Here is a 16,883-nt window from a genome sequence, read left to right as displayed (position 1 = left end):
GGGGCCGCAGCTCCCCGCAGCGCCGAGGCTGGCCGCACAGCCATGTTCCCCCCTCGCCGCCCGCCTGAGAGGCCAGCGTTGCTCCCTCGCTCCCTTCCCCGAGCTCCGCCGCACGCCGCGGCGGCGGGTCGCCTGCGCGGGGCACGCTGGGAGTTGTAGTCCGCCAGCCTCCTCGCCCGCCGCTGCCCAGCGCGTGAACGGACCGGGCCGCCGAACCGCAACACCCGGCAGGCGCCGCGGCCTCTGCGCCTGCGCAAATGGCTTTCCTCGAACAAAAAAACTCCCCCCCTCCCCCCCTCACATCGGTCCTGGGTTCAGGGTGAACGACTGTGTGAGGGGACGAGGCCCGGCCGGCGCCCCAGTGGACGCGGTCACCAAGCCCCCGCCGGCTGCCCGACGAGTCGCGAAGAGGCCGCGGGGACGGGCCCTGCCGGGAAGCGCCTGCTGTGAGCTGGGATTAGCTTGGCCTCCCCGAGGCGGCGGCGGCGGCTCCTCGCCGAGACTCACCAGGACCCGGGCTGCCCCGATCCCGGCGGCGGCCAGCCAGTGAGTGAGAGCCCGGGCGGGGAGCGGGCCTGGGCCGAGCCTGCCTCTGGCTGGGCCGGTCCCTGGGGGGTGTTTCCCTGCCCTGGTCGCTATTCCGGGGGGGGGGGCTCACATCCCCCACCGGTCGCTATTCGCCGTGTGTGGGAGGGACTTACATTTACCCCCCCCCCCGTCGCTATTGCCGTGTGTGTGTGGGGGAGGGACACTCACATCTCTCCCCCCCCCACCCCGGTCGCTATTCGCCGTGTGTGTGTGTGTGTGTGTGTGTGGAGGAACACCCACATCCCCCCCCAGTCGCTATTCGCCGTGTGTGTGACTCACATCCCCCCCCCGGTCGCTATTCCCTGTGGGGGGGCACTCACATTCCCCCCCCCCCCCCGTGTGTTTGAGACTCATATCTCCCTCCCTGGTCCCTGGGGGGTTAACACCCCGGTCGCTATTCCCTGTATGTGTGTGGAGGGGTGACCCCCCCCTTGCTATTCCCCGTTAGGGGGCTGACTCATATCCCCCTCCCTAGTTGCTGTTCCCTCTGTGGGGGTGTAACTCTCACAATCTTCCCTCCCTGGTCACTGTTCCCTCTGTGTGTATGCGGGGGTGTAACTCACATCCTCTCCTCCCTGGTCGCTATTCCTAGGGTGGGGTGTGAGACTCTCATCCTCCTCCTCCCCAGTTGCTATTCCCTGGGGGTGGGGAGTGTCATTCATTTCCTCTACCTGCAGCTTTGCCACTCTGCAGTCACTATTCCTTGAGGAGGTTTATACCCCATCAATTCCCCCTTTCCCCGAGTCACTGTTTCTTGGGGATGTGTCTCACTCTCCCACCAGTTGCTATTGAGATTGAAGGGCATCTCGTTTCCCTTTCTCTTGGAGGGAGCTTTCACACCTCCTCCATCCCCAGTCACTATTACCTTGGTGGTTGGGCACAACATTCACCATCTTTGGCAAGAGTGCAATGATCTTGGTCATAGGGAGGAAGCTGCTCCTCCCTTAGTTAGGGCTGTGGTCATTACGCTGGGGTGCCACAGCTTCTCTTTGTCTGGCACATGCTAGGTCCTGGAGCACACTGATAGGGAATGAGGGTGGGACAGGAGGCGAGGGCAGGCAGCTGCTTCTTGGGAGGGCGTCGGGGCGAGTATGCTAATAAACCTTTAGGAGTTGGCTGGTCAATGGGAGTCTGGTGAGCTCCAGAAGAGAAAGTTTAGGGGTTTGGCATCATGCTGGAAGTGGAAAATGGGAAACAAGGACTTTACGCCTCTTGGTTGAGCACGAGTGCTCAAGTTCCTTGATTTACACCCCCCTCTCCTCGTGTATGGGGGACGGGTGAGATCCAGAAAATGTGGCTCAGCACCTCCTGGGGCAGTCTACTTTGAGGAGGGTTGGGAAGAAAACAGGTGTAGTTTCTTGCCTTTGGGAATGCAGGCCTAAAATAGGTCACAGAGTTGCTTTCTCTGGGATTTGGAATTTTGTAAAAAACAAACTTTCACCAGAAGCTTTCCCTCCTTTCTGCCTGTGAAATAGCAGGAGTCATTGAGTTTGAATATGCAACACTGGGGAATATGCAATTCATGGCATTATCAATAAGAATATATGAATTATCATTTCAGATTGAATTTTAAATTCTGTTAGTCCTTTTGACCTGAGTGGCTAGTCAAGGTTTGAGGGTCTGTGGGGAGTTTCCACCAACAGGAGGAACCGATGAAAGAGTCTGGTGGTACCTTTGATGCCATATTATTTATTTACATAGAATGTGTAAAGTCCTGTTTCCCCAAACACAGGAGGAACCAAAAATAACAGGAGGTAGTTTCTTTGCTCGCAGTCCCAAGCTGCCTCTTGCCAGCTTCTCCAGGCTCTCTGTGTGTTGTCTGCTCTCTTCAGTCTTTCTGTCTCTGTTCCTGTTTCTGTCTCTCTCCTTGAGCTGTGTCTGTCCCACACACAGAGAGCCAGGTCTACTCTAATCCCTCAGACAGAGGCAAACACCTACAAGATCTTTATCAAGCATTCTTAAAACTACAATACCCACCTGGGAAAGTGAGGAAACAGATTGACAGAGCGAGACGGGTACCCAGAAATCACCTACTGCAGGACAGGCCCAACAAGGAAAATATCAGAACATCACTGGCCGTTATGTACAGCCCCCAGCTAAAACCTCTCCACCACATTATCAGCGATCTACAAACTATCCTGGGAGGCAGGCCAGTCCTTGCTTACAGACAGCCCCCCAACCTGAAGCACATACTTACCAGCAACTACACACCACACGACAGAAACGCTAACCCAGGAACCAATCCCTGTAGCAAACCTTGTTGCCTACTCTGCCCCCATATCTACTCTAGCAACACCATCAGAGGACCCAACCACATCAGCCACAGCATCAGAGGCTCATTCACTTGCACGTCTACTAAAGTGATCTATACCATCATGTGCCAGCAATGCCCCTCTGCCACGTACACTGGCCAAAGCGGACAGTCCCTTCATAAAAGAATAAATGGACACAAATCGGACATCAGGAATGATAACATACAAAAGCCAGTAGGAGAACACTTCAATCTTCCTGGACATTCTATAACAGATTTAAAAGTAGTTATACTTGAACAAAAAAATTTCAGAAACAGACTTCAAAGAGAAACAGCAGAACTAAAATTCATTTGCAAATTTAACGCCATTAATTTGGGCTTGAATAGGAACTGGGAGTGGCTGGCTCATTACAAAAGCAGCTTTGCCTCTCCTGGAATTGACACCTCCTCATCTATTATTGGGAGTGGAATACATCCACCCTGATCGAATTTGCCCTGTCAACACTGGCTCTCCACTTGTGAGGTAACTCCCTTCCCTTCATGTGTCATTATATAATGCCTGCATTTGTAATTTTCACTCCATGCATCTGAAGAAGTGGTGGCTTACCCACGAAAGCTTATGCTCAAATAAATCTGTTAGTCTTTAAGGTGCCACCAGACTCCTTGTTGTTTTTGAGGTCTACTCTAGAAAGTTTTGCTGGCATAGCTATGTTGGTTAGGCATGTGGAAAAAAACATGCCCCTAAATAACATAGCTGTGCCAGCTCTTTCTACACAGGTTGTGATAGGCACATACCAACCGCCAAGTCCTTGGAGCATTTCCTAGTCCAGTGTCCTAGACCCTTATCCACTGAATATTCACAGAATTGCCAGGCTCAGTGTTCCCAAAGGAATAGAACACATTACTATATAAAGTATCATATTAGCCTGGATCTGTAAAAGCGGCAAAGAGTCATGTGGCACCTTATAGACTAACAGACGTATTGGAGCATAAGCTTTCGTGGGTGAATACCCACTTCGTCGAATGCATCCGACAAAGTGGGTATTCACCCAGCAAAGCTTATGCTCCTATGCGTCTGTTAGTCTATAAGGTGCCACAGGACTCTTTGTCTCTATTACTGTGTATGTTTCAGCAAGGTCCACTACCTTGCATAACACCACAGCACTTGGATATATTTAAAGTGAAAACAAGAATAAGTTTGTCAAAGATTCAAGATTCTAGTAATAGTGAGTAAGAATATTGGAAACGATTATATATGAAACAAAATCATAACACACTCTTTTAGAGACTAAACTAACATTAACTTGTCAAAGGAAGTTTTCTCTCTCCCAAAATTCTCTTCAGTGTTTTTAACCAAGGCTAGCTGAGACTTTTTTCATGAAACAAGACCACTGTCTTTTTGTACTTCCTCAGTGAAGGATGCCTGGGTGTCTTCTGAGCGCCCCTTCCCTCATAGTTAAACAAACCTTTGAAGTGTACCCATGAGATAGGTTTTCTCTTCCTGTTACATTTTTTTTTCTCTGAAGTCCTTACAATATTTCATTTGCTTTCCACACAGACTGGTGATAAGAAGCCTATTGTGAATGAGACAATACTCAATATACATGTGAACACAGATGAATAAACAACTTTTGTCTTTCAGAAAACATGTTTTTCACCTTAGCTGGTGACGAGTATCTACACACTGAAAATAAATTCTAAAAGTGTCTCTCTCTCTCTAGCACTTCTTACATAGTATTTGTACATATATTTTACACTCCCTGGTGAACTAGAATATACACACCTCTACACGTCTTTGCCAGTTGGCATTGAGAGGTTCTTGGGTCACGGACTCTTCATTAATATGTTTAATCTTAAACACATTTTAGACATTTCCTGTTGTTTTTTTTCCAGTTGTTTTCTTATCAAGTCTCTTGCTGATGAGATGTGTGACCTTTTTTTTACAAAAAAGGCTATGTAGTAGATTACTTTTAAAAATTTTTAAATTCTACGCTAGGTGGCTAATTTAAAGTAAGTCATCTATTTTTTGTGCATATGTGATTGCCCACAAATATACAATATCTTTGAGAGAGTCTTTCGGCTCCTTTCTTCTTGAGCAGGCACCATACTGGATTACATTGATTTTAAAACTCCTGAAGCATAGATTACATAGTAGGAGAAAACAACATGAATCCATCAATCAAAACAAAACAGATGAAATAAAAATTTGTCCCACCAGCCTTGATGGCTACATATTTATAAAGGTAGAAAACTGTTTTCTTTAGTTTTAATAAGAGAGAGAACTCACCATTGAAGTAACAACATTTGAACTGATGTAGCCAGAGTATTTTTGGTAGTGTGTCTTTGGGGAGTTGTGTATTTTTAAAGTATGAGATTTTATGTACAGTAGATTCAAATTAATCTTTTGAAGCAGATCAGGTTAGTTAGATTAATATAGTGGGGTTAGTTTGGGTGAAGACCTATGTGACGCTTTTTCCCTGGATGTGTACGTCAACTGCCTGTCTAAGTACTGAAGGGATCATTTACCCTCTTGTAGAAAATAATTTTAATTATAAATGCATATAGAAGTCTATTCACATTGGGTAAAATGAATTTTCTTGTTGGACACTATAGCTCATGAGTGTTAACTGCACCTTGTGGAACTTACAATAAGGAGTAGTCCTTGGGAAGCTGGGGGGGAGGAAAGCAGAGACCTACTTGGCAACTGTAAAAGTCAGAAAAGAAGCACCAGGAAGCTTCTGTCTGCTAATTTAAGGGAGTGGAGAGACAGTCTGTGTAAAGTGTTTGTTCAGGCTTGGATCCATGTTACTTTAAACATTTTTGAAAGTGCACCCTCTGGATTATGGGGCTGAGAGTTCATTTTGGGAGTTCTGACAGGTACACAATCCACTTAAATTTTGTTCTCACAGTTTGACATCACAGTCTCTCTCAGTATTTCATAACTACCTGCTGTATAAACTTTGAAGTGAAATTGTGAAGAGTATGTTTAAATGGACGGCAATTACCATCACCCAGCTTTATGCTGTTGATTTAGTTTGTGGTAGACTTGATGTGACTCAACCAGATAATCTGAAAGTATCGTACTGAAATATATATTAACACAGCAACGTGACTGATACTATCATTAACTCAAATCTGACTTAAACAAAGTCAATTTTCTGAGCAAATCAAAACACTAATTTGCCTTCTCCATTAGTAGCGCAACATAAGACTCTTGGGGACTTGTTCTTTCTGTCCTGTGTAAGCATCAAGCTCTGTATCAGGGTAGGAGGGTATCTGCATGTTGCTTTGCAGCGTCCCCCTTGACTCAAGCAGGAACAAAAGTAATGGGCTCCAGGAAGAGGTTGCAAAAACAGTCAGTAGTATGCAAGATCCTAAGTCCAGGGGGAGTAAGGAAGGAAATAGCAAAGGGTCATCAGATTGCAAGAGAAGCAGTATAGGACAGCTGCCCTGATTTTCCCCAAATGCACTGATATGTACATGTTTAGGCAGTTTGGTGTGAGATGGACATACAGGCTTGGTTAGTACAGGGTAGTGTGGGGGCGGGCAAAAGCTGCTGTGGGGCTATAGCTCAACCATGTTCGCTGTAAGCGGAACAAATGGGTGTTACATACGGGTTTCAAAAATGTTTTGGATTGTAGTGTGGGTTGGCCTTTATGTGAGTACCTGAAGAATAGCTCACTGTAGGTGGATTTTTTTAATGGAAACAATAGATTTGGTTCCTGTGACACAGTACAATGTGAAATAGAAACCAAAGGTGAGCCTGTATTAGCTAAGAAGACAATTTGTCACCATGAACAAATGCCAGAACCAGTTTTGCTATAATTAGATAAACAGGAGTGGAGTTCAAAATAGATAACTTCTTAGACATTGGGTGTTAGTGTTGATGGGCACAGAGAACAAGAGTAATTACTTAACATGAACAATCATGTTTATTAAGTAAATGTGATTACACTAGTAAAGACTGAAATTATCAAATGGTGGGACTCTGATTAATAATTTACTTTGTTTATTTGATTTAACATTCATTAATATCTTTTTACTGCTTTAGAACTGTATGCATACTTTGAAAACTAAGTGAATTTACTCCGAGTCTCAATCTTACTTGACTATTAAGACAGATTTAAGTACATGCACAGATAGAATAATTAAGATGCTATTAAAGCCCAAACATATACTAGTCATATTTTTAAAAAATGTAGTATAGTATATACTAGGGCTGTGGATTAATCTCAGTTAACTCACGTGATTAATTAAAAAAATTAACTGCGATTAAAAAAATTAATCTTGCTTAATCGCACTGTTAAACAATAGAATACCAATTGAAATTTATTAAATATTTTTGGATATTTTTCTACATTTTCAAATATATTGATTTCTGTTACAAACACAGAGTACAAAGTGTACAGTGCTCACTTTATATTATTTTTTATTACAAATATTTGCACCGTAAAAATGATAAACAAAAGAAATAGTATTTTTCAGTTCACCTCAAAGGAGTACTGTAGGGCAATCTCTTTATCCTGAAAGTGTAACTGACAAATGTAGGTTGTTTTTTTTGTTTGTTACATAGCTGCACTCAAAAACAAAACAATGTAAAACATACAAGTCCACTCAGTCCTACTTCTTGTTCAGCCAATCGCTAAGACAAACAAGTTTGTTTACATTTACAGGAGATAGTGCTGCCTGCTTTTTATTTACAATGTCACCTGAAAGTGAGAACAGGCGTTTGCATGGCAGTTTTGTAGCCAGCATTGCAAGGTATTTATGTGCCAGATATGCTAAACATTTGTACGCCCCTTCATGCTTTGGTCACCATTCCAGAGAACATACTTCCATGCTGATGATACTTGTTAAAAAAAAAATTAAAAAGTGTTAATTAAATTTGTGACTGAACTCCTTTGAGGAGAATTGTATGTATCCTGTTCTGTTTTACTCACACTTTGCCATATAGTTCATGCTATAGCAGTCTCGGATGACAGCCTAGCACATATTGTTAGTTTTAAGAACACTTTCACAGCAGATCTGACAAAGTGCAAAAAAGATACCAATCTGAGATTTCTAAAAATAGCTACAGCGCTCGACCCAAGGTTTAAGAATCTTAAGTGCCGTCCAAAATCTGAGAGGGACAAGGTGAGGAGCATGCTTTCAGAAGTCTTAAAAGAGCAACACTCAGATGTGGAAACTACAGAACCCGACCCACCAAAAAAGAAAATCAGCCTTCCGCTTGTGGCATGTGACTTAGATGACAAAAATGAACATGCGTCCGTCCACTCTGCTTGAATCATTATCGAGCAGAACCCGTCATCAGCATGGAAGCAAGTCCTCTGGAATGGTGGTTGAAGTATGAAGACACACATGAATCCTTAGCGCATCTGACTTTTAAATATCTTGCGACACCGGCTAAAACAGTGGGAGGTAAGGATTTAGCCTACAGGTCGTTAGCCTAATGATCTGAGTATATGCTTTTATGAAACAGATTCCTGTAATCCTTCACTTTAACTTCTCTTGGGTTATGGCAGGCTAGGTGTAACATTTATTTGCCTTTCTTGCTGTGCTAGTCATAAAGGGAAATTTAATTGTCTTCCTTCCTTTTCTCCCCGAACAGCATATGCTCTGTACAAACAAAACTCTTTAAAAAGCATAGTTCTTCCTACTCATGCCAGAATGTTGTTTCTCTTGCTTTTTTGTGTCCATAAGAAACTGTCGGGGAGGACATCTAACACCCGTGGGCCGCAGGGATTGGCATGTGCACTCTTCTGTAAGAATAAGAAAGACACAAAGTAACTTTCTCTTGTGGTTTGGCTTTCACTTGCCACAAGCATTTCTATTTCTTTGCTCTCAGAAGTGGAAGTAAGCCAGAAACATGCTGAATGAGCTACATCTAGGTCCCAGCTAACCTACACAAAGCTACCATTTTTTATTTTCTTATCCCTGGGCTTCCATTTTGCACATTTGCTTCATGTCCTGGTGACCCTCTCTCCAGCTGAGAGCCCTGGTGTCCCATCACAATTACTTTGTGTAATGGCTTATTTAATGTTACAGGTCTTTACTTATTAGGCAAAAACTTCTCTTCAGACAATCAATTTAAAGGATTCACAGATGATAAATAATACTAAATGCTATTGACCTCTTTGAAGGCCCTTTCCCAGCAATATAGGATTGGTGAAGACTTACACATATATCATTAGTGGTCTTATGGAAACCTACTTGTGATAGCTACTACCTACCAAATTCATGATCCATTTTGGTCAATTTCACGGTCATAGGATTTTTAAAATTGTAAATTTCATGATGTTAGCTATTTAAATCTGAAATTTCACATGTTGTAATTGTAGGGGTTCTGACCCAAAAAGGAGGGGTGTGTGTGGTGGGGGGTGTCACATTACTGCTACCCTTCTGCACTGCTGCTGGTGGCGGAGCTGCCTTCAGAGCTGAGCAGTTGGAGAGTAGGGATGTAAATATCGGTTTAAAAAGTTAACCGGTAAACGATTTAAAATTATATCGTTTAATCAGTTAACTGTTAACTGAGGTCGCTCCGGCCGGCCTGATGTGGGGCGGCCGGGGCTGGGGTCACTCCAGGCACAGGGCAGCCAGGCATGGGGCTGTTCCGGCCGGGTGTGGGGCAGCAGGTTTAATGGTAAAGGTTGGTTAACGGTAAGCCTAATGCTTACCCTTTAACCTTTTACATCCCTACTGGAAAGCAGCAGCTGCTCACCAGGAACCCAGGTCTGAAGGCACAGTCACTGCCAGCAGCAGTAAGGATGGCATGGTTTGGCATTTCCATCCTTACTTCTGCGCTGCTGCTGGCAGGGTGCTGCCTTCAGAGCTGGCTACCCAGCCGACAGCTGGCTTTCTCCAGCCACCCACTCTGAAGTCAGCACAGAAGGAAGGGTGGCAATACCGTGACCCCCCGTTTAAAAAAAACCTTCTGTGCCCGCCCCCTGCAACTCCCTTTTGGGTCAGGACTCCCGATTTGAGAAATGTTGGTCTCCCCTGTGAAATCTGTATAGTTTAAGATAAAAGCACACAAGACCAGATTTCATGGTCCATGATGCGTTTTCATAGCCGTGAATTTGGTAGCGCCCTAGTAATAGCTAAAGATCTGATTCAATTTAACTTTTTGACTAGTACATTGGCACATGTTCTAAGTACCACCAGATTTTGAATAGCCTTGCACTGAGTGTTAATCTCAGGATTAACTATTGTCCTTCACCATTTAAGGGCCTAATCTTGTGGTCAGGTGCAGACCTATTGAGCTCAATGGTGCAATGCCTAATAATGAACACTATGCTCCTATATACTATAGGCTGGCAGGGATACAGGGGAAAACTGCAAAATTTAGAGGAAAATGCGGTGAAATGTGAAAGGAATTTTCCAGGTGTGTGGCTGCTTTTGTCAGGGTGGATTGATTCTAAATCACCAAGTGCAAAGCCTTGTTTTTCTAAATCATTGATTTTAATTTAATTTTCCGTTTGTACTTGAGTTGTTTTCTAAAGAAAGGTGCATTCTCATAGGTATATATAACCGTTGAAACATGTTGATTTACATCTAAATAGAGACATTACCGTAGATTTGGTACATCTTTTTGCTGCCTAAGGGGGCACACTTAACTCTCTCTCTCTCTCTCTTTTTTAAGCAATTACATAGCTCAGTACTCTCAGATTCTTATTAATTGCACAATTTTAATGTTAGAAAAAGGTGAACAATATATTTATTAGATAATTAACTTTTTGTTCATGATTTGTGTTAAGATGCATTAGGTTGGTAACTGTAATTTAATTAAACCGAAAACAGCTTATAACATTTATTTTTATTAAACAAAATCTTAAATGTTTAGACTCCATAAACTTCTCTTATCTAAATGTTTTACATTTAGAATTAAATTATTTATTAAACAAAGGCGTTAACTATGGACAGTGAAATAAGCTGATCATACACACTTTGAGTTAGTTTTCTCGACCTGAAGAAGAGCTCTGTGTAAGCTCGAAAGCTTGTTTCTCTCACCAACAGAAGATGGTCCAATAAAATATATTATGACACCCGCCTTGTTTCTCTGATTATTTCAGGTCAGCCTGAGAAATTTTCAAATATGCCTTAGGGCATGGCTACACTTGCAGATGTAGAGCGCTTTGAGTTAATCCAGCCTTCAAAGAGCACCATAGGGAAAGCGCTGCAGTCTGTCCACACTGACAGTTTCAAGCGCACTGGTGTGGCCGCATTTGCAGCACTAGCAGTGGCATTGCGAGCTGTGCATTATGGACAGCTATCCCAGCATGCAAGTGGCTGCAACGTGCTTTTCAAATGAGTGCGGTGGGGTGGAGTGTGACAGGGAGTGTGTTGTGTGTATGTGGCGGGAGAGAGAGTGGGTTTTTGGGGGGCTGAGAGTATGTCAGCATGCTATCTTGTAAATTCAGACAGCAGCAGACCCCCCCTCGCCTCCCTCCCGCCTCTCTCTCTCTCATACACAACATTCCACACTAATGGTTGCTTTGTCTCGGAGTAGATAAGCAGCTGGCTGTCAGAAATGGAGCTTTCAAAGGGCATTTCTGCATTCCTGCAGCCGATTCCAAACAATGACAAGAGTGGCCACTTGACTTAAGGGGATTATGGGACGTTTCTGGAGGCTGATCAGAGCACGGTAAAGCAACACCCCATTCACACTGGCGCCGCAGCGCTCCAATGAGGGCGCAGCAAACGTTATTCCACTCGCCAAGGTGGAGTACCCAGCAGCTCTGTAGCCGTGGAGTCAGAGTGCTCTACGTGCCTTGCCAGTGTGGACAGGTAGTGAGCTAGTGCTTCCGGGGCTCCTTTATTGCACTGTAACTCTCAAGTGTAGCCAAGCCCTCAGTCAGAGTGACTGAGTAAGAACTTAAACTCCACCGAAGTCTCTTAAAAATGAGATGGTCTCCTAAATTACTTAATTGTCCTTCTAACTTTTAAAACTAGTAGATCTCATCTTCCCCCCCTCCTCACTTTTATTCATAATTGGAAGAAAAGTAAAAGCAGGAAAACTTGTCTAAATCCCAATCAGTTTATCTATTTTTGAATGGATTAGTTCAAATGAAGAAAATATTCTTTCTGTGCCTGCAGAAGAGGATACTGCTGTCAAAAGTTGATTTAGCAGTTCAGCAAACTAGTTTCTTGTGCTTAGCTACTGACTTTCTTTAAATTGAGAACTGAGCCAATCAGAGCTTAGGTAAGGAGAAGCTATAAAATAAGTGTAATGAGACCACTCAAGTGGGCTTAGTGGATGATCCTGATAAGATACATGGTATCTCCTGGAGTCAGAGGCCAGGTTCCAATACGTGTTCTGATTTTGCCAGTCTTTCACCCAGTGGCACATCCCGAGTCCCCCACAGGATCAAGCCCTTAATACAGTACAACTTGTGTCATATTTATAAAGCTTGACCTCAAAAGTTAGATGTTTTTTTCTTTATATAGAAAAGCAGCCTTTAATGCAGAATTTTTGATAGAGGCTCATTGATTCAGCATATTTTTTATTTAAAATGTTTTAAGAGATTATAACATAAGGCATTAACATATTTGTTAAATTCAGATTTCATTTTAAATGGGTTTATTTAAAAAAATGTAAATAATAAAATCCCTTTAAAAAAAATGGTCAATTTTTATCTACCCTGTTCTTTGCGGGGGGGAGACAACTGATCTTACACTAATACGATATATTGTGATATGTGTAATTGAAAATGTTAGGGAAATGAATGTTGTTCCATCTGTATCCAATTCTAGATAATACATTTAAATAAAACACAAGTTTTACAGGGGTAACTGGGTAAACCTCTGGTCTGCGATATACAGGAGGTCAGATTAGATGATCTAGTGGTTCTTTCTGACCTTAAACTCTGTGAATCAGAATGTATTTAATCCAGGTTCCAAACTGGATTAATCGGGTTTAAATATCCTGGGCTGGTACAAGGTGCTGTTTGACCTTTTAATGAGGTGAGGACCATCTGGTTCTGTTTTCATGGGAAATACGGCAGTATAGCTCTTTTACTATCTTTCTGGGGTTAATGTTTACTACTGAACCAAATGGAAGAGTAAACCTACTGAATGACTGACATAATTACCTTCAGGGTGTTGTGGAGGTATCCCGTTGAAGTGTAGACTGTACTTCACCTTCACCTTTTAGCTTAAGAAATCATTCAGGCTCTGTGTATACAGATGGACTTGCTTAAATTGTGATGTCAGTATTTTTAAATAGCCTAGGCAAGTACATTCAGGCCAACATTAGCACAGTAAAGTGGGAACTAGAGGGCACTCTGGCTTTATCATGGAATAAGTAAGGGACACTGAGTTAGATTCTGATTTACAGCTTTTCGGCTGTTTTTAAGACAGATAGCATTAGCTGCAATCACATTGCACTTTAAAGCTACCAAACAGCTTTGTTAAAGTGCCATATTTAAACCTTGCAAACGTGTGTCTGGAGAAGGGACTGTCTCCAACATGACTTAAAACTATAGTTGTAAAATGGACAAGACTAAAAACAACAATTAGCTTGATTTACATGTACTATAGAGTTTAAGAAACTGGATGTTGCTAAGGTAACTACTGAATATCCAGGTTTCATTTGCCAGACTTTTGAACCTCTGTAGTACTCCACTTGCAGGTGATATGTATAGTATAGTGCAACACTTTTTTTTTTAAAGAGAAAAAGTGCCACATTCAGTTGAAATTGAAAGGGACAGCTACTAAGCATGAAGGGACAGAGAGAACCCCCAGACGCATTTAATCCTATCAGTGTATTGGGTAAGTCCCTTTTGTAGAAGGGATTAAACGCCCAAATTTTCAAAAGTGTGCATTTTGTGTGGATATTTGTGTGCATTCACACAAATGGATATTTGTGTGCATTCACCACCCTGACTTCTGTGCACACGTGAAGGGATGCATGATACCAGTGCTTAATTTGTGCCAGGGCACATCTCTAGGTGTGGCAGTTCATAGCCCTGGCACCTCTGGGCTTGCTGTGTCAGTTATGAAAATAAAAAAGTTGTTTGAGCCCTGGCATCTTACTGCTTGATCCTCAGTACCTCTCTTGTTACAAATTAAGTACTGTATGAGACCCTTGCAAATTGAGCCAAAATGTCTGCCCAAGTTATAGAAAAGGAGCAAGATCTTAGAGTGTACTTTTCCAGAATGCCTTGATTATCCTGAGCTTTTCTTGATTCTGTTGTGCTTAACGGAGATTTGCACAAGGTGTTTTACTGTTTAAGAAAGGACTCTTCTCCCAAGTGTTTGGCAAGAATTTGAGTTAAATAGATGTAAATAAAACAAGTTGTAACAGTCCAGCAGAAAAAATCCCTTCTCTTTATCAGTTGCTCAGGTTTCATTCTCATGATGCGCTCATACCACGTGTTCTCCCATCATCCAGAGATTTTTCCAGCAAAAACAGAAAATACAAGTCCTAATATTTCTAGTGGTTACTTTAAAGAATAAGGTCACACTTTCTATAAATCATAATGTTTATAAAAAGCATTAAACTTTTTTTTTTTTTTTGCCGGCCACTTTTAAAATTTAGTTTCTGTTATATTTCAGTTTCTAAAACTATGAAAGTCTGTAGGTACCCAGGTAGGTTCAACTAGGTTTGACACCCACAGGGAGCTGAATGGTATACAAATAAAAATGTCCCACTCTTTGCTGCTACTGTTGGCATGCCTGAAGACACTTTCCTGCTAGACTGAGTTAACATCTTAGGATATGCAGTTGATTACCGGGAAGGTTTTTTCAAACAGAAAACCCTAGGACTTTAAAGGGTAGGGATGATGTCTACGTTTTAAATATATCCTATCTAGTTTGTCCTTCGTAAGTATTAATCCAGATACTCAGGTTAACGTTGGCTATCGAGGATGCTTGAGAACAAAATCAAACTGAAAAAATGCAATACAAAATTCTTTGGGTAACTGACATTGTTTATTCTAGATACTTAAGGTCTGTATTCTAGTCAGGATGTGTCGTCTTACTAATTAATTTAAAAATCGAATTCTTACAAAATGTCTTTGGAATAGGATAGGGGAAATGTAAAGAGAGAGCATGGAGGTTTTTTCCTATTTTTGGGAGGGGTCCAAATTTAATCTCTACCTTTTTAAAAAAAAACCTTTCGTTTCCACCATGTAAAAAAGGATTTAGTGTTCTTCCATTGTTATGTAGCACCCAGGTCTGTAACAGTTTTATTTTTTGCTTTACAGGAATAATGGCCCAACCAGCAACGCCAGCATTGTCCGTCCATGATGAGGACTCCTCTGAAAGCAGAATGGTGGTTACATTCCTCATGTCAGCACTAGAGTCAATGGTTAGTGTGGCTAGTTGCTTCAGTATGTTAGAATTATGTTGCTCTCACATACAAAATTACAACATTTTCCTGAAAATTGTTGCATGCCATTTTCACTTCTAGCTTTTATGCTTTACCTTTATGTAGACTACTCTGTAATAGAAGAATAGAACTGTAGAATATTAAAGAGTGAGTTGATAGCATATTTTTCAATAAAAAAACCTCAGTTCAATCTCTACTCAAGCAAACCATGCTAATAATAATCATGACTTTGGACTATAGGGGAGATATGATCTGAACTGAGAGATTGCACTATTAGGCTGGGATTTCAGACAGCAGTTGAGGGCAATTTGTAGTTTCCAACAGGTTAAGCCACTGTAAGGATAATTATGGTATGCTAGACTAGTGTATTCCTTGCCTACTCTAGGGTATTGCACTGGTGTAGTTGTACCAGTAGCTGAAAGCCAAGTATAGACGTGGCCTTAGTCTTACAGGTTTAACTTAAGATAACAGTGAAAACACCACCGAACTGTTGAGCTTGAAGATATTGAACAGGATTGCTTCTCCTGCTTCCCATCATGAGGATAATCCTGTGGCTAAGGAATGGGACTGGGAATTGGGGGTCCTCCTTGTGACTTTGTGTAAATCTATTAATCTCTGTGATTTGGCTTCCTCATGTTTAAAATGGAATAGATAATATTTATCCTCACAGGAATGTTTTGAGGGTAAGGCCTTCTTCACACACAGAATTTGTACAGACTTTACTAAATGGGTTCAGAGATGGATGTAGTTAAGTTGGTGTATCCCCTTTGCATGAACACTCTCTTAAATCAGCTAAATCATTATAAGGCTAAATCAGTTTGAATGTTTACACAACGAGGGTGTACCAGTTTAACTCAGGCCTGATCTACCCCAAAATTTAGGTCAACCTAATTACATTGCTGAGAGTTGTGAAAATTTCACACCCGGTACGATGTGGTTAGGTTGACTTAACCCCCACTGTAGACCGAAGTCTTCCTTCAACCTGTTCTCTGCCTCTCAAGTGGGATGGATTTACTACAGTGATGGAAAATCCCCTTCTGTCACTGTAGTGCTTATTCTACAGCAGCATAGCTGCAGTGTTTGTACTATAGACATACCATCGCTCGGTTTCTGAACAGATTTAGTTCAGTTGGTACAAAGTGTGTAGACAACACCTAACTTCACGAATACTTCTAAAGTACTTTAAGATTCTCAGATGAAAGGCACTATAGAAGTATAAATTATCTATTTCTAATGGATGGCATTGTGTTATTTGCAACAGCGTTGAGAGCTATACCATGGCATCACTGGAAAATAAATTGTTTTCTGCATGGTTTCATGTAAAATTGCATTAACTGTACTTTTAACTATTGTAGTTCAAAGCAGCTCTGTTTTTTTCTTTTATAGTGTAAAGAACTTGCCAAGTCCAAGGCAGAAGTCGCCTGTATTGCTGTGTACGAAACAGATGTGTTTGTAGTTGGAACTGAGAGGGGAAGAGCTTTTGTCAATACGAGGAAAGATTTTCAGAAGGATTTTGTTAAATACTGTAAGTTTCCAAAAAAAAAAAAGTTATTTCACAAATACTTAATTATACGTGAGAGTACACTGAACTCTGTACCTAACAAGTGTTTCAATGCCTTGGACTTGCCATAATTGACAGAGTTATATTATGTAGATCAGTGTTGAAGAACATTTTTTTTTACACAAACATGATATTCAACATTCACGGTTTAGTTC

The 16,883-nt window shown here is 41.9% G+C and overlaps 1 protein-coding gene across 7 annotated transcripts in view; it reads left to right on the top strand.

Annotated features, from left to right (window-relative positions):
- The first annotated feature begins 277 nt into the window (after positions 1–277).
- The window catches only part of GTF2I (general transcription factor IIi), an 81,213-nt gene continuing 64,607 nt past the window's right edge, over positions 278–16,883 (top strand). For 4 of the 7 annotated variants that reach the window (XR_012665357.1, XR_012665355.1, XR_012665358.1 and 1 more), the window contains exons 1-3: positions 278–546; positions 15,043–15,146; positions 16,554–16,692. Coding sequence is in view for 2 of the 7 variants with exons in the window: in XM_048823982.2 (XP_048679939.2) it covers positions 15,048–15,146; positions 16,554–16,692 (238 nt within the window). In the remaining 5 variants the exon portion in view is untranslated. The remainder of the gene's footprint in view (positions 547–15,042; positions 15,147–16,553; positions 16,693–16,883) is intronic. The other 3 variants (XR_012665356.1, XR_007353155.2, XM_048823981.2) reach the window with 1 other exon arrangement.

Source organism: Caretta caretta, chromosome 17, assembly GCF_965140235.1.
Source record: "Caretta caretta isolate rCarCar2 chromosome 17, rCarCar1.hap1, whole genome shotgun sequence".
In the NCBI taxonomy this organism is placed as follows: Eukaryota; Metazoa; Chordata; order Testudines; family Cheloniidae; genus Caretta; species Caretta caretta.
Note: the sequence above shows the minus strand (reverse complement) of the source record. Positions and strands in the feature narration are given on the sequence as shown.